The sequence below is a fragment of the Mastigoproctus giganteus genome, chromosome 13 (genome assembly GCF_048544385.1).
Source record: "Mastigoproctus giganteus isolate SK-2022 chromosome 13, ASM4854438v1, whole genome shotgun sequence".
NCBI classification, from domain to species: domain Eukaryota; kingdom Metazoa; phylum Arthropoda; class Arachnida; order Uropygi; family Thelyphonidae; genus Mastigoproctus; species Mastigoproctus giganteus.
The window spans coordinates 102,898,212-102,920,498 of NC_143587.1; the positions used below are offsets into that span (position 1 = coordinate 102,898,212).

The 22,287-nt window shown below is 35.6% G+C and overlaps 1 protein-coding gene across 1 annotated transcript in view; it reads right to left on the reverse strand.

Annotated features, from left to right (window-relative positions):
• Positions 1-6,671: 6,671 nt before the first annotated feature.
• insc (spindle orientation adaptor protein inscuteable) overlaps positions 6,672-22,287 on the reverse strand; it is a 270,540-nt gene continuing 254,924 nt past the window's right edge. Inside the window, exon 13 of the mRNA XM_090387321.1 lies at positions 6,672-6,803. Coding sequence (XP_090243447.1) covers positions 6,672-6,803 — 132 coding nt within the window. The remainder of the gene's footprint in view (positions 6,804-22,287) is intronic.

Below are 22,287 nucleotides of genomic sequence, written 5' to 3' on the forward strand. Positions count from 1 at the left end.
ATACAGATTCTCTTAAGACCAGTGAAGATGTGAAACAAGTTGTTTTACAGATTGTAAAGCCTGTTCTAAAGAATGTCAATGTTTGTCGTCTGAGAACTATTAAGGACACAGGAGTTGTGCTGGAAGTAGCCAGTAAAGAAGATGCACAAAAGATTTTAAACAGTGAAACAATTAAGGCGAAGGGAATGAAAACTGAAGTCCCTAAGAAGTTAGGCAAGCGCCTAATTATTTATGACGTCGACCCAGATGTCGAAAAAGCTGATTTCCTGTCTGAGATGTTCGAGCGGAACTTCAGTTCTCGAGGGATAGATAGAACTCAATTCCAAGCAAGTGTTGTTATCCAGTCTATTGCAAAAGTTACAAATAAAGATACCAAAAACTGGATCGTTGAGGTTCCCACGGAGTTGCGGAACATTCTGATCGAGAACGGCAGAGTGTTTTTACATTGGTCGTCATACAAGGTGCGAGACATCTTTCTTACGGTTAAGTGTTTTAAGTGCTTTGTCTTTGGGAAAGAAGCTGTAAAGCCAAAGCTGTTTGTGGCCACTGTGCTGGTGAGGGACACTTTCAGAAGGACTGCCCTAAAAAGCTCAGCCTACCTGTGCATACTGCTTGAAGTGCGGAGGTACTACTGACCACTCAGTGCATAGTAGGGAATGCCCTATCTACAAAAGTTACCTTGAGGTGATTAAAAGCAAAGTTGCTTATGGAACAGCTCCACAGGCACTTACTCTGGTACAATTCTCTGTTGGTCAGTTCTCCTGCTACTCAACAGACAGTGTTGGGTTCAATTTGACTCTCGGTCTCCCCCGATGTGTGCTGCTTTTTGTAGTTCTCTGTCTCAGTTTAAGCTTGTATAAATTGTACAGTTGTATATAAGTAAGTAGTGCTTGGAGCACTACTGTAAATAAAGAGTTTTCCCGCATGTTAGCAGAAGTTAGTTTTGTGTAGCAACTACTTGTCATTGCAAATGTACAGTTTTGTGTGTATAATAATTGGTGTAAATATGGTACATATAGTGTATATATAATGTATATATGGTGCATTTAGGTGTGTATATAAATATACATAAGTTGTATATATAAATATATATATAGATGTTTTTAATGTTGCAAATTTTTAGATGACTTCTAAATTGATTTGAGTTTTTGATTTGGTTCTGATCAGAGCAAATCAGATCTTAATAAAAATTGTGTAAATAGCTTTAAAAAAAAAAAAAATTAAAGGGTAGTAGCGACCTGCCTCCACGGGGCTAGGGATGGTAAACTTTCCTGCTGAATCTCAGCAGGGAAGGCTAAATAGGTCGAAAATAGCTAAATTGCATTGTTGCGCCAGGAAACACACCAGATGAGTGTACATATGATGATATCCGCATGAAGGGGACATGAGAATAAGAAATTAATTTTGGAAGCAATGAAGTACAAAGACCACCAATGGCAGATCTGTGGAGACCTGAAGGTGAGTGCAGTACTGCTGGGCATGCAGTTGGGATAGTTGAGCTAGGTCCTCACATTACAATAGAAATGTCTGGCCTCTAAGGGAAAATCTGTGCCCCAGGGGAAAAAATGTCCATCACAATCATGTTGATCAAAGCAAAATTCTTCTGCCCCCTTTACACATCAAACTAGGATGCATGAAGAACTTTAAGGGGATGAACCAGGATGGAGATGCTTTCAAGTACCTGAGAGGACAATTTCCACTGTTGAGTGATGCTAAGGTTAAGGAAGGAATCTTTCTTGGTCTGAAAATTTGTGAATTTTTAAAGAATGAAAACTTTGAGCAAGTCCTCTAGGGTAATGAGAATGCAGCTTGGGAAGCCTTTAAAAGTGTTGTGCATGACTTCCTGGAAAACCAAAGAGCTGGAAACTGTTGAGACTGAACAACCTTCTAGAAAAGTATCATCAATTAGGCTGCAACATGTCACTGAAAATCCACTTTCTTGACTCTCATCTGGACTTATTCCCTGACAATTGTGGTGCACCAAGAATTTCAGCAATGGAAAGAAGATATCAGGTAAGTGGAACACTTCTATGCTTGCTGACTTCTGTTGGACAGTAACAAGAGATACCCCAGAAGTGGAATACAAACAACAAGCAAAAAGATGCTGTCACAAATAGGCCACATTTTGAGAAAGTACTTCGGTTCCTGTGCAGTTTTCTTGTGTTCTTGTTTTTTTTTTACGTTTTAATTAAAAACAACTGTGATTTATGTTGTATCAAGAAAATGTAAATACAAGATTGTTTTAGTATTACTTTTCGCTCTGACTGCTACTGAAATTACTATATTCTTACAATAGCGAAAGTACTGTATCTCAAAAACTAGAGTTAAGAAAAAAATTTCTGAAGTCATTCGTTTTTCTCGACTCAAAATTAAAGTTTGCCTATTTTAAGAAAGGAAACAAATTCAAAGAATTTTTTTGTTGAACAGTGTTAGTTAAAAGCTCAGTACTATTTATAGTAATCCAACTTCGTTTTAACTCAGAAATAAAATTTTTCCCCATCTGCATTTAAATCTAACAGGCAGTGTTTACTTATATAGGACTTGTTTAAGTAGCCTGTCTTGTTGCCATCTTTCATTGCTAGTTTGTTACTTTTAAATACTTTAAACAGTGTCATTTAAACATCACTTTAAACAGTGTCATTGAGCTCATGCATGGCATATGGTATATATAACCTAAATATGCCAGTATTTACTGCAAAAAAAAACATCTAGAGAAGTTGGCCACTGTTTTCCTTGGATGCCACTTTAGACTTCATATTGGATTATTATCTGCAATACATTATGCACCCTTACTCTGCTCACATTTTTATCTGGTTGGCTGAAATCCAGGCTTCCACAAAGCTAATATTAGGCCTTGATAAACCCAGGAATGGTATTTGTGAGTCATTGCTAAATTGAGCTTTGCTTTGAGTGGCAGCAGCAGAATACTGCTAGCACTCAAGGCAAAGCACCTATTGCTGCCTATCAAATGTCACTTTATTCAAGAGTTTCATTAATTGCTTCAGAATCTCGTTGCAGTTGCACTTGACTGAACAACTATCTCAAAAATGCAACTCCGTGGGATTGTCACAGTAGATTCTCCACAAAAGTATTACTGATGCAGGATGGCTACCTAATTCTATTTTATCATTATCCACAGAGCTGTGAGCTCTGTGGATAATGAAGTCTTTCTGTTTATTTTGTTCTTAATGCTAAGGATATTTTTCATCCAACAAAAGGATATTACCCGTCTGAATACTGCAGTCATTTTCTCAAGGCCTCTGAATTTTTTTTTTTTCCAGATGATTGAACTTCAAATACTATAATTATTAATTTTTTGGATACTGTATCAAAACTAACTCCTTTGTGGCTTAATTTTGATTTCATCTTGTATGTGAAAAGGTCTGAGATTGAATCTTTCATCATCAATAAGATAGTTAATGGATTGTTGTAGAATCTCTCCCTTCCCCCAAATGGATGCTTTCTAATGGTTATGAGAAATAACCATTAGAAAGCACCCACTTTCCATCCTACATGCAATTACAAATGCCACTTGGCCTGAATTGCATTGTTGCTGATTTGTGAACAGTCCAACATCCTATTAATTATTTTGAGTACTAAGGCTGGTTCATGCCATTAAAAGAATTGTCATTTAGAAAGAAATCATGCATACACATACATATTATTAAATATATTTTATTTAGTTGTCTTTCTCTCCATATCATCCTTCCTCCAGTATTTTATATATATGTACAAAAACCTACAATTTACATTACCTAGGCTCAATGTAAATATGCAACAGATCCTGATCTTTTAATGATATTCTCATAACTTAAAAAAAAAAAAAAACATTTCACAAAGAGTTCCATTAATCAATAAAAAATAAAATTGCTAGCAGTAATAGTTCATATTTTCTGTTCCAGAATTAAGTTATATCTTGCTTGTTGATATTTTGTTGCTTGTATCACAGAGTTGCATTTTTCAGAGAAATGTGTACTTTTATATAATATAAAACTGATAAGCATTGAAAAAGGAAACTTCTGCAAAGATTGCAATCATTCCAACTTTGTCATACAAGAGAGGCATCATAAAGAATCTGTTTAAATTAATATGATTCCTGTAGAAGCATATTAATTTAAAACAAAGGTGAAAACTTTACCTTTGAATCTGGATCTACCAGATTAACAATGGTAACTGTTAGCTTAATTTTAACGACTACTGTAAAAGTCATTGTCAGCGAGAGAATTTAAATAAAAATAAATAAAATAAAAATACTTAGGATAAAGAATACACTGGAAACTTTGTTGTCCATCCATAAGAGCTATGATAAACATATTACTATAGTTATATGATATCTAGCCATGGCTTAACAAAATTCTAAAGCTTATTTCTTCTTTTGTGACACAAAGAAAGACCAAGCTTCTTTCAATAAATAGAACTGATATCCCTATAATTTAATTGATTTTATAACCCCCCCCCCCCCAATTTGGAATCACTTTGACTACAAATTAGCATTCCACATCTTGTTTTTATAAAGAAGGTCATATTATTGATTTAATATTTCTAACATAACTTTGCACATACTTATCGAAGCTAGTTGGCTTCATCATCAGTGAGTGGGCAGATACCTTGGTAATGCATGCCATCACAGTTGAAGTTATTTCCACAATATGAGAGATGCCAAATGGTGTATAAAAAATAATGTATTAGAAGATGAAATGCATCTTCTAATGCATCTAAATAATAATACATTATTATTTATACACCATTTGGCATCTCTCATTGTGTAAATAACTTCGCAACTGATGGCATGCTGCATTACCAGGGTACCTGCCCACTCACTGATGATGAAGCCAACTAGCTTCGAAACTATCGTCTAGGTAGTGGTATACACTGAAAATAAATAACAGTAGTCTTCTCTACTAGAGAAGCGTTATTTACTTGAAGTAGTGCAATACCAGCTATCTTGTGAAGGCACCCACAATATGAGATACTATTAAAACGATGCCTTTTACCCTACATACATAGTTCAAATTTATGGGTAAACTATGGTGTATCTACACTGATATTATATAGTTAATTACCTAAACCCATAAGAAATTATGCCTTGTGCATTTCATATTCTAATACCAATTGTCTTTACATGTTAAATGTTTACTGCAGTCTACTGCACATAACAAATTTTGGTGTAAGTGTATGCATGTGCACTGCAAAATTTTTGCATTATAGTATTGTGTGATAACACAAATTCAGTATTAAAAAAAATCATGAAAAAATGATAATCAAATCATGTTCTCAAAGGACATTTGATACTTTTTTTTTTTTTTTTAATTGCAACTGTGATTTTTAAAATGTACCAGTTGCATGAGCTTTCCAGGTGGGTGAATGCCAGACAGCTGGGCTTTTCCTCTATATATATATATATATATATATATATATATATATATATATATATATATATATATATATATATATATATACACACACAGTATATTTATTTTATCTTTTTATTTATTTATTTATTATTTATTTTTTTTTTTGAAATAACACTAAGGTGTAGCATACACCTTAGTTACAGGATGTTCATACTATACCTCAGGAATTTCCCAACAATTTCTCTGTGAAAGATTATAAAATTTAATTTCAAAAACAGCTCTAGTAAAACTATCTATTTTTATGCAGATAGAGAAAGTTAGTCATTAACCTTGAACCAACACATTTTGCACAAACATTTTTTTGGTGCTGCACCACAAGCACTAGCAGTTTAATTGATAAATTGTTTTTACTGTCCAGTCATGATTTTGCACTGCATTTATTTTAAATATAAATAACTATCCAGAAACCTTCAATTGATGCTTACTCCATCCCAGTTAAGTAGAGGTCCTCTTTATAGTGCTAATTTGCTTATTATTAAATCTCAGAATAATGTAGAAAACATTGCAAAGAAAACTTGATTTTTCTCTCTTTTTTTTATATTTTCTCTTTATTTAGTTCACTGGATATTTTTATTGCCTCATGACAATATAAAAATCTACCCAGCAGTCTTTCTACTGTTCAGATGTCTCATTACACCTATTCAGGTGTAATGACACATTTGAAGATTAGAAAGATCTCTGAATGACAAACTATTTTTTATTCATCATGTAAAAACTAATGGCATGACAGGAGTTACTGACATTTTCATAAAATGTTTAGTGTATTAAGGATAAGTATTACCAAAAGTGAATGTTTTACTGAGCAAAAAAAGTGTTTAAATGCAGAACTTGGATTCAGTTGATAAATAGAACGTATCTGAAGTTGACAAGTAAATCTTGTGGTGCTCATATTACAATTTATACTACCACTGGGTTGTCAGGTCTACACTCATGAGATATGCTGCATTTCAAATACATTATGGTATACTTTATTTGCAGAATTTTTTTTTTTTTTTTTTAAATACAATCTAAAGTAACTTAGAAGCTCTATAATACAAGAGTAATATATTTGAAGAGTCTTCTTAGTTTTGACAAAAACAAAATGGACATAAATCCTGCATTCTAAAACAGAATAATATGAAAGAGGAAGGGAGTGTGTGTGCGTGCATAAAAAATCTTTTAATCCTTTATTACTAAATTAATGGTACTTATCTAGAACTATGTTGCACTCAGTTATAGATAGAAAGCATAAATTATTTCCATTAAATTATTTATTTTTTAAACGTAACTCTCCTGTTTTGATGAATATATTAAAAAAGAGTCCCACAGTTTTGGTTCAACTAGTTCACAAGCATCTAATTTCTTGAACTCTTCTATTCCTCTTGCAGCTGCTAGCTTCCTTAATGCAGCCTACAATGAAAAGGAAACCAAAATAAAATACTGCACAACTATTCTGCAAATTTTTGAGGTTATGGCTGAAAGAAATGATAAAAAGTTAATGTTATTTTTATATGCAGTGTTCAAAAAGTCTGATTTATTAGGACGTTAACTAATTCTCTAATGAAAGATGTTTTTTTCACATAATTTTAAAAGTTTCATTAATTTTGTTTCAAATGCACAGGGTTTAATGTAGTTGATATGATTAAAGTTATAGGAAGGATTCCCAGTATGGCAAGTGCTTGAGGAAGAACTATGTTGATAGTTTTTCAGGAGTCGGTGATTTCATGTTAGGCACAAGTGTTCTGAGATGATCCCTATATTAGCATTAGTTGAGGCATATGATGCAAGCTTATACAGCATCAGCCAAAAAAAAAAAAAAAAGAAAGCCTCTTCCCATTTCATCCATCTGGTCACTCCAAATGTTTGTCTAGTTCAGCCTTAAATTTATTAAAGCTATTAACTACCTGCTGGCTAAAGGCAAACTTCTGCACATCTATTCTACAACTGTCTTTCCTCAATTTGAATCTATGCCATGCCACCTCAGGTTCTTAATCTGAGCAAGCGAAAGTATCGTGTCAGCATTGAGCCTGCTCAAACCATTCAAGACCTTATACACCTCAATCAGATCGCCTCACAGGTGCCTGATCTCCAGATGCTGCAACTTGCAGAACTTAATCCTTTCTTTTGTAAGTGCACCCCTTTGTTCCTCTCACCAATCTTGCTGCCCTTGTCTGTACTCATTCTAGCAACTCTACATCCTTCCTCCAGACCTGTATACAATACTCAAGGTGTGACCTGACCATTGCCTTATACAAAGGAATAATCACCTTGTCTCTGCGAGCAAAATTCCTCTATATCATTGACAAAACTCCATGACCTGCTCTGGCAGCCTGTCTGCACTGCTCAAAGAACTTCATATCTGAGTGCACAATTTCCCCAGGTCTTTTTCATTCTCCACCTCCCTGAATGTAGTACCACACAGTTGGTACGTTTCTCTTGGGTTACTGCTACCCATATTCAGTACTTTGCATTTGTCAATGTTAAACTTCAGTTGCCACTGCTCAGCCCATCTGCCTAACTTTTCTAGATCCTATTGCAGTAGTGTACTGTCATTAACAACTCTGCCAACTGTTATATCATCTGCAAACTTGGACATTAAGCCTGATATTCATTGATAAATACACAAAACAACAATGGGCCCATCTATACCCTGGGGACTCCACTAATAACATTAGTCCACATAGAGCAGTGTCCATTTATTACCACTAACTACTACTACTAAATTTTAAAAAAAATAAAATAAAAAAAGAGAAAAAATAAACAGATACAAAATGCACAGAATATTTTTTACTTTTTTTAGGAATAAAAGTAAAGGCTATAATATCCCTTCTCCTACATAATCAACATAGAACATCTTCAATTTCCTTGAAATAAAATACATGTTTTATTCAGAATGCAGTATCTGGATAATAATCTTCTGTCATGTAATGCAGGTGTCAATTTATCTGGCAAACCTGGGATAGGAAATAAGCCATCTAGTTTTTTGATTTTCTGACTGATATACATACCTGTACTATATATCATTGGCTGACTATACTCTTCAACATTGGATGAAAATAGAAATTCTCCTTAGCTATCTTTGGATACCTTTAATGCAGTACACTCACTCCTGTTTTAGTTACTAAAATCTTACAGCATATTGCTAAAGTAATACATTAGTACAATAATCATGAAAAGGCAATACGTAATTTGCTGTCCCATTACTTTTGCATAAAAAAAATGGATTTAGGCTTCAAGTCAACATTAATTTAAAACAAATCTGGAGATAAGGAAATATGAGATCCCTCATCTCTGTTAATAGTGGGCAATCTGCAATTATTGACAGCTCACAAACTTCACTGGCTGTTGTGAACCTGTTTTGAAATCTGTGTGCAGATGATATTATTATCCTATAATTTTCCTTTTATTTAGTCTCATTGATATAATTTAGCACTAATCTAGTTAAAATGGAGAAGACAAAGCACTGTATGTGTAATCACTCCCAAATCAGGAAGAAATCCTTATAAATGTTGAAAATTAACTATTACACTAGCCAACATGATTTTTACCTCCAGCAAATCAATGGTTGTTTCTGGTCAAGTTTTATGTATAGAATTTAAAATCAATCATAAAAATTTCCTATCACATCTCAGTTTTAAGATATATATATAAATAATTAGATTCTGTACAAAGATATCATTACTGTTTGAAATACAATTTTTAAACTTGTGGTTGGTTTTTTTTTTTATTGGGCTAAAAGTTAAGCAAGTACACCATTACTGTTATTGCAATATAGTATATTTTGATGCACTTTTCCAGACAAGTCAGTATTTTTATTACACCATTCAATATATAGTGTATGATAAACTACGCTACAAGAATTCACCTTCTGTTCAAATTTACCAATTGCTTTTACTGTTTTTAGGTTAATGCATTGTTAAAATGGAGAAGACAAAGCACAGAACTTCATCAATCACCCAGACAACTTCTGCTATGTTTATGGATACTTAACCCCAAAAACTCAGAGGAAGGAAATATACAATGTCACAAAAGTTGTATATTCATTGTACTTTGGCTGCAAGATCGGTGACCAAGAAAAAAAATTGGGCTCCACATATCTGTTGTATTACACTGGAGTCCTGCTAGTCCGAACTAATTGGGACCAAGCTCTGTTCGGATTAGCCAAATAACTGCAATAATGCAGAAGCAAGCAGCAAAACAGGTCTGGTTTATTAAGGAATGAATGTATAGTAGGCCTACTAGCGTTTGTGCGCGAGCGTGACACACCAGAAGCAAACCTTCCCCCTCCACGCTATGACTCATTGTGCATTAAACGTGACTGTTTAAATCTTCGTTCTACGTTATTGTAGTTCAGTTTAGTTCAGTCTGCTGCCACAATGGCCACGAAACAGAAACACACAACATGTACGTTGAAAGATAAGCTGGAAGTTTTGAAAAGGCTAGACAAAGGTGAAAGTGCAACGAAATTGGCAATAGTTTGGAGTGGGCAAGACCACAATAACTGACTGGAAAAAAAACCACACAAAGATCAAGCAGTTTTGTACCTCTACTTCAGAAAAATTAGTTGAAAATCGACAAACAGTAAGGCCCTCAATGTTTGACAAGCTTGATGAAGCCTTATTCACGTGGTTCACTCTGGAAAGAGAAAGGGGAACATCCCTAGGTGAACCTCTTGTTAGAGAAAAGGCCATTCATTTCAACAAACTAATGAAAGGTGATGAATCATTTAGTGCGAGTACCGGTTGGTTTGATCGCTGGAAGAAGCGCCATGGGATTCGCCAGCTAACGATCATCACCGGGGAGCAATTATCAGCTGATCATGCTGCAGCAGAGAAATAGTTGGGTGAGTTCGATTATTTGGTATCACATTATTTACCTCAGCAGATATATAACGCTGATGAGACAAATTTAAATTTTAAGGCTTTACCCACAAAAAAGTCTAGCATCTCAACAACAAGAAGTGCATGCCTGGGTTTTAAAATGAATAAGGAGCGAGTGACGTTGATAGCTTGTAGTAATGCTTCAGGAAATCACAAGCTACCTTTGATGATGATCGGTAAATCAGCGAAGCCGAGAGCTTTTAAAAAATACAAACATTAACAATCTTCCAGTTCATTACAAAAGTCAAAAAAAAGCTTGGATGAACGGACAGCTTTTCATTGAGTGGTTTCATAATCAATTTGTCCCAACAGTGGAACGTTTCAGCAATGAAAATGATTTGCCACCTCGTGCCATTCTCCTCATAGACAATGCGCCGTCCCACCCAGACGTTTCCGAGTTGACATCAGGGGATATAAACGCAGCTTTCTTACCGCCTAATGTAACACCGTTATTACAGCACATGGACCAGGGGGTGTTACAGTCTATCAAGCTTGCATACAGAAAGAAATATCTTAGGTCCTTGATAGAAGATAACACCAATTCGCTTTCTTTACATGAGAAAATGAAACAAGTGAACTTAAAAGATGTTGTATATTGGGTTGCTGAGTCATGGGAGGGTGTAGCCAAGCAGTCCATAGAAATATTATGGAAGAAATTATGGCCCTCTCTCAGCTTTGTTGATATTTCTGACGAAAACAATGACACAGAACAATTAATTCAGCTCGTACAGGAAATTCCCGGGTGCGAGGAAGCAATAGAATCTTACATTAAAAAGTGGATTGCAGCGGATGGAACAGGTCATGAAAACCTGTCGGATGAAGACATCGTGGCAGCTGTCACCCAAGAAGACTCCAAGCAGAATGATGACGAGCCCGGTGGTACTGTGGAACAACTTGTGTCGCATGCAGATGTGGCAGCGGCCCTTGATCTCGCTTTACACTACTTAGAACATCCCAGTGCTACACTGGCAGACTACATGTTTATGAAGCGGTGACAAAACATAGTATCTTCTAGCCGATTTTCGTTGTTACGTCAAAAGAAACTAACAGAATTCGTTACTTCTGAAAAATGACTTTTGTTCCTATTTCGGTGTGTAAGTATAGATCTGTAGTTTTAATAGGCCACGTCAAACACTGATTTATTAATTTTGTATTAGTGCAGTACTACAATAAAATACAATTTTTTTGTGGAATTCTAAATGTTTTTGTACCATTAATACCATTTAAATTTAACTGGAAAATACAAAAAAACGTATATTTTGTGAACTAAAAAATTTCCTCTCCGCTGACCGAAATGCGTTCGGATTAGCAGGACTCCACTGTGCCATCCCTATGGTGTGAGCCCACGAATCATTTTGACGACTGTTGACTATTTCTGCATGACAAAAATAAAAAGTATTTCCAAAAAGAGCACGCACTGCGTCAAATATCTCATCAGCAATTAGGCCAGTGCCACATGGTAAAGAACTGCCAGTACCTGTGCCACCAAAATCTTGGGGTATTGGCAGTGGCAGATTTAGCACTTGAGAGGCCCCAGGTGCAATTCAATTTTGAGCCCCCCCCCTAAATATTTTCAGTACCACTACGGTGTGCATTCTACGCGCACGTTTTTACTATAGCATGTGCCTAGATTTGATGTTGTGGTTTTAATCATTTTGGTTGCGCAATTCTTTCATACATATTTTAACTAATGTTTAAATGAAAAAATGGCACAACTAAGCATTAATGATAATACGTATTCTACTTCCGATTCACTTAGTTCGCATAGATATTTCATATAATATGTAGGGATATTCGCATAAGAGTTTACTAACTTCTCATATTAAATTATAGTTTTATTCAGTAACGGTAATAAAGATGAGTGTAAAAATTAAAAATGAAACATTTTTATTTTTTTGAGACCTGAGATTTGAGGTCCCCTCTATTTAAAAGGCCCCAGGCGTGCGGCCTGTGCGGAAATCCGCCACTGGGTATTGGAAGTAGTGAAGGTACAAAAGAAATTGTTTTACAAGATGTCGCAGAACCACGTACTTCACATGATTTGGACTATGAGCCAGAAAAAGAAAAGGCCCCACACTACATTGAACAAGAAGAATTAAGCGACTTGATCAGAGACTTGGGCCTACCACAAAGAGAAGGCTGAATTATTCGGATCCAAACAGTGGAACTTACTCGCCAAAGGTTCAAACATTACAATTATATAATATCGGTGTAGATACACCATAGTTAACCCATAAATTTGAATTACGTGTTTATTGTAAAAGGCATTGTTTTAATAATATCTCATATTGTGGGTGCCTTCACAACGAGATAGCTGGTATTCCACTACTTCAAATAAATAACGCTTCTCTAATAGAGAAGAGTACTGTTATTTATTTTCAGAGGATACCTCCACCCAGACAATCGTTTCGAAGCTAGTGGGCTTCATCAACAGCGGGTGGGCAGGTACCCTGGTAGTGCAACATGCCATCACAGTTGCAAAGTGTTATGTGCATCTCTCATATTGTGGTTATAACTTTGCAACTGTGATGGCATGTAGCACTACCAGGGTACCTGCCCACCCACTGATGACGAAGCCCACTAGCTTCGAAATGATTGTCTGGGTGGAGGTATCCTCTGAAAATAAATAACAGTAGTCTTCTCTACTAGAGAAGCATTATTTACTTGAAGTAGTGCAATACCAGCTATCTCATTGTGAAGGCACTCACAATATGAGATACTATTAAAACGATGCCTTTTACCCTACATACATAGTTCAAATTTATGGGTAAACTATGGTGTATCTACACTGATATTATATAGTTAATTACCTAAACCCATAAGGATTATGCCTTGTGCATTTCATTTTCAAAAACATTACAATATACTGTAAGCAAAATATAGAGTTTAAGATGTTTTGGAATGGAAAACAACATGTGTCTGCAAAGACATTGGTCTTATGCACAAACTGAACATTGATCACAATACCTCTGGCATTTGTTCATTGATGCTTCAAAGCTAAGTCTGAAAGCAGTATTGCTTCATAATGGAAATAATTTACCATCAATTCCTCTTTTTCGTGCTGTTGGCCTGAAAGAAACTTACGGTAGTATGTCCCAGATTCTTGCTGCTATACGTTACAATGACTATGGTCATTGTAACGTGTAGCAGCAAAAATAAAACAAGATGAAAGAAAATAGGATAACTTACTGGGGTCGTGTAAGTTGTGGCGATCTGTACTGCAGTGGAGTAATAAAAAGTTAAGTGAATGTGAGCTAAAATATATGGTTTAAACTGGCGACCCCTAGTGTAAGAAATCGGATAATTAATTTCTTTTTAATCTTTACTCCCAGATTCTGTCGGGTCATATTGAGCAATTAGACTTCACACCAGCCGGTATTTAAATAAATAAACAAATTTCAATACAGCAACTAAAACACTTCATTTACAATAAAATAAAATTTTATTTTATTGTAAATAAAGTGTCTTAGTTTCGGTATTGAAATTTGTTTATTTAAATACCTGCTGGTGTGAAGTCTAATTGTTCAACATGAATTGTCCCAGCCTTGTAGGCCTATTTGGAGATATCTGTCGGGTCAGCCATGAAATATATGTAAGCCTTATGATTTAAATTTTAACCCAACTTACTTTACCTACTTTTCTCGTGTACCATGTGCTGTGTATATTTCATGTCAGAAACAGAGGCTGTACCTACTTATTGCTGTTTCCTCCTTTGATTTCGGCGGCTAGCCCTGGATGAAGGTGCTGAGGTCAGAGGACGAACAGCATTAAGTAATTCTTATTACTACTTTTTATCTTAGCTCCCTTCTTTGTTCACCATGATGACAATTTCTGTTATCCCTTTTTTTCTGCATAATTACGAGTCCCGTAACGTTAGTGTGTTGCCTTTCTCTACTACAAACTTATGTAGCCATTATGGTCATTGGGTACTTTCTGCACATAGCAGTGTCCCAGGTCCATAAACCATTATTAATAATATTTTAAACTGTTTCTTTCTTATAATATATATATATATATATATATATATTTTTTTTTTTTTTTTGAAAATGAAATGCACTAGGCATAATCCTTATGGGTTTTGATAATTAACTATATAGTATCTGTGTAAATACACCATAGTTAACCCATAAACTTGAGTTACATATGTAGCGTAGAGGGCATCGTTTTAATTGTATCTCATATTGTCGTTGCCTTCACGAGATAGCTGCTATTGCATTACTTCAAATAAATAACGCTTCTCTAGTAGAGAGGACTACTGTTATTTATTTTCAGCGGTACCACCACCCAGATGATCGTTTCGAAGCTATTGTGCTTCATCGTCAGTTGGCAGGCAGGTACCCAGGTAATAACAAACCATCACAGTTGCAAAGTTATATCCACAATATGAGAGATGCCAAAAGGGTGTGGTAGTACCGCTGAAAATAAATAACAGTAGGCCTCTCTTCTAGAGAAGCGTTATTTATTTAAAGTAATGCAATATCAGCTATCTCGTGAGGGCAACCACAATATGAGATACAATTAAAACGATGCCCTCTACGCTACATACGTAGCTCAAATTTATGGGTTAACTATGGTGTATTTACACTGATACTATATATATATATAATAATGATAAGATTTAAAAGTAATTAATAGAAAATACTAACATTTCATACATACTACACACACACACACACACACACACACACACACACAGTCAGTGATCCTCATATAGCATGATAGTTGTGTTCCTAGAAACCCTCGTGCAATATAAACCTAACCCTATGGGAAAAATAGGGTTAGGTATCGCCCACCCAAGATTGAACACACATTTGTAACCAAAACATTACCAAACACAATAAATAATCGTAATAAAATCCATAAGTATTTTATTACGACTATTGTGTAATAAAATATTGCTAATGCTTTTGCTTTATGTAAGCAAACTTGTTCTTTGTTTGATCTTCTATCCAAACAGATGAGTCGTTCCATCTCTTCAAATTCTTTGTGTCCTGATCTAATGTATTGAGTTGTTCCTGCTATGAAAGTTGTTTTTATTTTCTCTGCATTCTTTCTAATTCTTGGCATTGCCTCATTTAGGCCTGTAGCACATGCAATATCACATGTTCTTTCATTTCACTCAAGAATCGGAGAAATAAAGCATTACTGGGGAAAACCAGTGGACAAGAAGCCAGAAGACAACGGAGGCTGGTGTGATTTTGGCCATAAACGCTAGTATGAGGCTGCTACAAATTTTCCCGGGTAAGAATATTTTACCCAGTCTGCCTGTCTATCGATATTGCTTTTCTTTTTCTCTCTGAAGCTGTAGTGTCTTCACCAGGACCTTTTCACACCTTTTAAGTAATTTTACTCATTTCTAAAAATAAAGCACAATTACACAATGAGGAGGCACGCTTGATAGATATAAACAAAGCTGTGCATGTGTAGCAACTGAATAAACAACACCGTAAAGGCAGAGAGATACTATTAACACCTATTAACCTCACTAGCTCACATTTTACTAAAGCACATTTCTGGAGGTCACTACCATAAAACAATAAAAACAATTTCCAGTTATGTTTCTGCTAGTGGAATCTGTTATAAACTGGTAGTAAACTCGATCTAATTGAATTTGCGATAATACTGATAGCTGGAATTGTGTGGGGTTTTTACGTTATTTTGGTAAAAATGTTTCCCATTCACTGATATAAAAAACAAATACATTTTCAAAATCTGCTCTTCATTTCTATTGTGTTGTGTTCATTTTGGGTGATTCCACGTTGGGGTGATTTCTTGTACACACAAAGGCAAATCGTCCATAAGCAAATTCAGTTTGTGTTATATACAATATTGTTCCCCTATTTATAAATCGTATATATGATCAAATTCGTGTTTTTTTTTTTTTTTTTTTTATGAAAACCCCAAACACAAGAGGTATTAGAACCTACAGTACTTAGTACCATGCTTGGATTGGAGGTTGAGAAGACGAAAGAAGATATTTGTTGACATTATACTTGAACTTCTGTAGACTAATTTTCAGGAAATACATGAAGGAAGGTTGTTCCAGAAAACGGCAGTTGAATGAATAAACGAGGAAGATGAAAAGTTAGTTCTGTGAGTTTTGAAGTTGGACAGTAAATGGATGTTGGCTGGTGGCGGCACACGTTTCGACTGTTTTGAAAGAGAGAGCGGGAATTATAGAAGCCAATTCAGAAGAACAGTGCCCATGGAAGTATCTGTAGAAAAGGCATGCAACAGAAACAGTACGTCTATGAGACAGCAAGTGGAAAGACTCTGTTAGAGATGAATCATTAATTAACCTAACTGCCCTCTTACGAATGGAATGTAGAAGCCTGAGAGAGGTTTTGGGGGCACTGCCCCAGATGTGAGAACAATATTCCATGGTAGGGTGAATTTTGCGATTTGTACAGAGTGAACAGCTGTTTGGAAGAAAAGTAATGGTGAGAGCGAAAGAGAAAACCAAGTTTTCCGTGTAGTGTAAACACGTTATACGAGGACTAACTATATATATATATATATATATATATAGTTGAATCTCGTTAATACAAAGTTCAACGGACCTAAATTTTCACATTTTGTAGTAACGAGGTCCCCCAAAAGTGTCGATTTTACTTCTTTTTTTTTTTGGCACATATAATATACCTAAGAATAATGATAAATAATAATATCATCTAAAATAAAGAAAAATAATAATTAATTTAAATTAGCATTAGCATTAGTAGAGGCATTTGATGCAAGAAAGCAAGCTTATGCAGCATCAGCCAAAAAAAAAAAAAAAAAAAAAACCACTTCCACTTCACCCCTCTGTTCGTTCAAAATATCTGTCCAGCTGAGCCTTAAACTTATTTAGGCTATCAACTTCCACGACAAGGGATGGAAGTCTGTTCCACCAACCAACCACCCGCTGGCTAAAGGCAAATTTCCGCACATCTATCCTACATCTGTCTTTCCTCAATTTGAATTTATGTCCTCTCAGGATTATTCTGAGCGAGAGGAAGAATCCCATCAGCATTGAGCATGCTCAAACCATTCAAGGCTTTATACACCTCTATCAGATCACCTCGCCTGGTGCCTAGTCTCCAGACACTGTAATTAGCAAAACTTAAGCCTTTCTTCGTAAGAGCACCCCTTTGTTCCATTCACTAATCTTGTTGCCCTTCTCTGTACTCGTTCCAGCAGCTCTACATCCTTCTTGAAATGAGGCCTCCAGACCTGTATACAGTACTCTAGGTGTGGCCTGACCATTGCCTTATACAAGGGAATAATCACCTCCTTATCCCTGCTAGAAAAATTCCTATATATCATTGACAATACACCATGAGCTACTCTTGCCGCCCGTCTGCACTGCTCAGAGAACTTCATATTTGCCTGCACAACCACCCCCAGGTCCCTTTCATTCTCTACCACTTAGTAAATAAATAAGAGGAGTTTACCTCAATATCGTACGTGGAACACTTCCGTATGATACCCTCCAGAAATTAAAACGAAAAAAATCGCAACTTATCGGTACATAAAAGTAAAATATAAATAATTAAAGAAAAATATAAATAATCAATTTAACACAATACAAAAACAATTAAAATTCAAATTAACGCAATTAAAAGAATCTAACGAAAATATTCAAAACGATTTTCCTTCCTGAAGCTGACTATGCTTTTCGACCGGCTGTCGTGATCACAGGAACGAAAATTACCGAATCAGGCTAAACCTGCAACTTAAATAGTGATTATATGTCTTCGCGCATGCGCGTAAAGGTCCACGCATCGGAGATCAAATATGGCCGCCGAACATTAACAGAATTCTCGTGTAATTTAATTTCAACGGTTTCTGCAATTAATAGTCGCGTATAATTACGTTGAACATTAAGTATTTTGGCCTCGTTAAATAAAAAAGTATGTTTTTCGTTAATGGCATGAAAGGCTAATTCTGACGCTGCTGAACGAGAAGCACGAACTGAGGCTTCGTGTTGATTTACACGGATATTAAGAGAAAACCGGGTCGAACCTTGGTAAGACGAGTCGCAATCACCGCAAGAAATGTTGTATACTAGATCATTAATTTGTGTTGTGAACGCGGAAAGAACCGAGCGATTGTTCAGTATAGTGTGTAACTTCCGTATGGGCCTCGCTATAATTTTAAATTCGGTATCTTTAAAGAATCTGTTAAGCTGTTTGTGCCACTGTTCAACATATGGGACAGAAATAAAGTATTTTTTGATATTACTATTGTTGATTGGTGTAGTATTTTGTATCCTGTCCTTAGCTTGTACCCTAATTCGATTTATTGTGTTAATGGGATAACCCCTGTTTAAGAATCTGCTAGTTAATATTTGTATTTCTGAGTCCAAAGCAGAACCCGTCGTTGAATATTTATAGGCATTTAGAAATTGATTAAAGATAATCGATCTTTTGTAGGTGAACGGGTGGTAGCTATTATAATGTAGAAGCATACCGGTGTTTGTGGGTTTTCGATAGATGCCAAATTGTATTTTGTTCGAGTCTCGGGTAAGCGTGAAATTTAGAAAGTTTAATGACTTTGTATCCGTATCTTCCCTTTCCAATGTAAATTTGAGTCTAGAATGAATATTATTAAACGAATGTAAAATGTCTTGGATAGTACCACTATCGGTAATGGCTAGAACATCGTCTAAATACCTCCCATAGTATGTGATACGGGGACGAAAAGGTGTCAAATGTATCTGTTCAATCGTTGAGAGATAGATCTCTGACATTAAGCCACTCAGGCTCAAACCCATTGGTAATCCAAAAATTTGTTTGTACACCTTGTCTCGAAAGGTGATGTAGTTAGCCTCAACTAACAGTTTAATTAAGTGAAAAATTTCCTTAATAGGCAGCTTCGTATAATTAATCGGTGTCGAGTTTTTATTTAACATATCCCAAATAATATCTAACGTGTATTCAACGTTTACATTCGTATATAATGAGGTAACATCTAATGAGAATAAATTGTCAATGTCGCCGAGTCTACAGTCTTTAAGATTATTAAATAATGTATCGTAATTCTTAATCCCAAATTGTATAACCTGTCTAAAAGGTTTTATAATGTTATATACATGTGTGGCTAAGGCTGAAAATGCCGAGTTCCTGTAGGAAACAATAGGTCGAATAGGAAATCCAGGCTTGTGTAATTTTACCTGACCGAAAAGTGCAGGAATATTGTATGTTCTGGACTTCAATTCCTTCAACTGAACCATGGTAATGTAGTCGTTTTTTCGATATGTGGTTAACGTTTTATTGTATTGATTTACCAAATTGGTAAACAGTGCCCGGTCTACTTCACGATAAGTGGAGGTATCAGACACAACTGAATCTAACTTATTAATATAATCATGTTTATCTAGTATTACCACTGTATCTCCTTTATCCGCCCTCTGTATAATAATGTCCTTATTTTCTCGAAGTTCTCGTAAAGCTGAACTGTCATGTGTATTCAATTTAGGAAGTCGCGTTTCTTTTATGTTATTCACTACTTGGTTAACTTGTTGAATAAATACATCTTTTTGTGGAACACTACGAAGTCCAAATTCAATATCAATTACGCATTGTTTTTTTGGCAGCTTTCGAGGTGGTAAATTATAATTTAATCCTTTGGATAAAAGTGAAATCTGGTCCTGCGATAGTGTACACGAGGAAAGATTAGTAACCTGTTGATATGTCGGTTCGTTGGATACTGGGTGAGGGGGTGTTCGTGAACTAGCCGACATATTCTGTGGTAGTACGTTATGTGTCTGTGTGTGTGTGGGGGGGGGATGTCACCCAACTCGTGTGAACTTGGTCGCAAGCTCGCGACAATGTGTTAGAATTCGCATGAACGTGTCTTGAACTATTCGATAATGTTTGCAACTTATTAACGTGTCTGTTTTTTATTTCTGAGGCTTGTGCTTCCCGTCGCAAATCTATGGAGGTCTTCAATACCGACCAATCGTTCGGATGTAGATAATTTTTTACTTTATCGCGAAGCTTCCTAACCTGGGAAAGGTATTTTTGTTTATCCGAATATCGAGATTTTAAGGCAAGCTTAACAATATTACGTGATGTCGCCAGTGTTAGTTGTTTTATGCCTGCAATTTTTTGATTTAAATTCACCCTGGCAAACTTCGGAACGATGTTGTTTTGAAGGCAATATTTTAGGAAAGAAATATGGTAACTTTGGGCCGAGTACCTTAGTGTAGATTTAATGTAATTTTGTACCAAGCCATTCAAAAAATTGGGGGGGATGTCACCCAACTCGTGTGAACTTGCGACCAAGTTCACACGAGTTGGGTGACATCCCCCCACAGACACACAACGCACTACCACAGAATATGTCGGCTAGTTCACGAACACCCCCTCACCCAGTATCCAACGAACCGACATATCAACAGGTTACTAATCTTTCCTCGTGTACACTATCGCAGGACCAGATTTCACTTTTATCCAAAGGATTAAATTATAATTTACCACCTCGAAAGCTGCCAAAAAAACAATGCGTAATTGATATTGAATTTGGACTTCGTAGTGTTCCACAAAAAGATGTATTTATTCAACAAGTTAACCAAGTAGTGAATAACATAAAAGAAACGCGACTTCCTAAATTGAATACACATGACAGTTCAGCTTTACGAGAACTTCGAGAAAATAAGGACATTATTATACAGAGGGCGGATAAAGGAGATACAGTGGTAATACTAGATAAACATGATTATATTAATAAGTTAGATTCAGTTGTGTCTGATACCTCCACTTATCGTGAAGTAGACCCGGCACTGTTTACCAATTTGGTAAATCAATACAATAAAACGTTAACCACATATCGAAAAAACGACTACATTACCATGGTTCAGTTGAAGGAATTGAAGTCCAGAACATACAATATTCCTGCACTTTTCGGTCAGGTAAAATTACACAATCCTGGATTTCCTATTCGACCTATTGTTTCCTACAGGAACTCGGCATTTTCAGCCTTAGCCACACATGTATATAACATTATAAAACCTTTTAGACAGGTTATACAATTTGGGATTAAGAATTACGATACATTATTTAATAATCTTAAAGACTGTAGACTCGGCGACATTGACAATTTATTCTCATTAGATGTTACCTCATTATATACGAATGTAAACGTTGAATACACTTTAGATATTATTTGGGATATGTTAAATAAAAACTCGACACCGATTAATTATACGAAGCTGCCTATTAAGGAAATTTTTCACTTAATTAAACTGTTAGTTGAGGCTAACTACATCACCTTTCGAGACAAGGTGTACAAACAAATTTTTGGATTACCAATGGGTTTGAGCCTGAGTGGCTTAATGTCAGAGATCTATCTCTCAACGATTGAACAGATACATTTGACACCTTTTCGTCCCCGTATCACATACTATGGGAGGTATTTAGACGATGTTCTAGCCATTACCGATAGTGGTACTATCCAAGACATTTTACATTCGTTTAATAATATTCATTCTAGACTCAAATTTACATTGGAAAGGGAAGATACGGATACAAAGTCATTAAACTTTCTAAATTTCACGCTTACCCGAGACTCGAACAAAATACAATTTGGCATCTATCGAAAACCCACAAACACCGGTATGCTTCTACATTATAATAGCTACCACCCGTTCACCTACAAAAGATCGATTATCTTTAATCAATTTCTAAATGCCTATAAATATTCAACGACGGGTTCTGCTTTGGACTCAGAAATACAAATATTAACTAGCAGATTCTTAAACAGGGGTTATCCCATTAACACAATAAATCGAATTAGGGTACAAGCTAAGGATAGGATACAAAATTCTACACCAATCAACAATAGTAATATCAAAAAATACTTTATTTCTGTCCCATATGTTGAACAGTGGCACAAACAGCTTAACAGATTCTTTAAAGATACCAAATTTAAAATTATAGCGAGGCCCATACGGAAGTTACACACTATACTGAACAATCGCTCGGTTCTTTCCGCGTTCGCAACACAAATTAATGATCTAGTATACAACATTT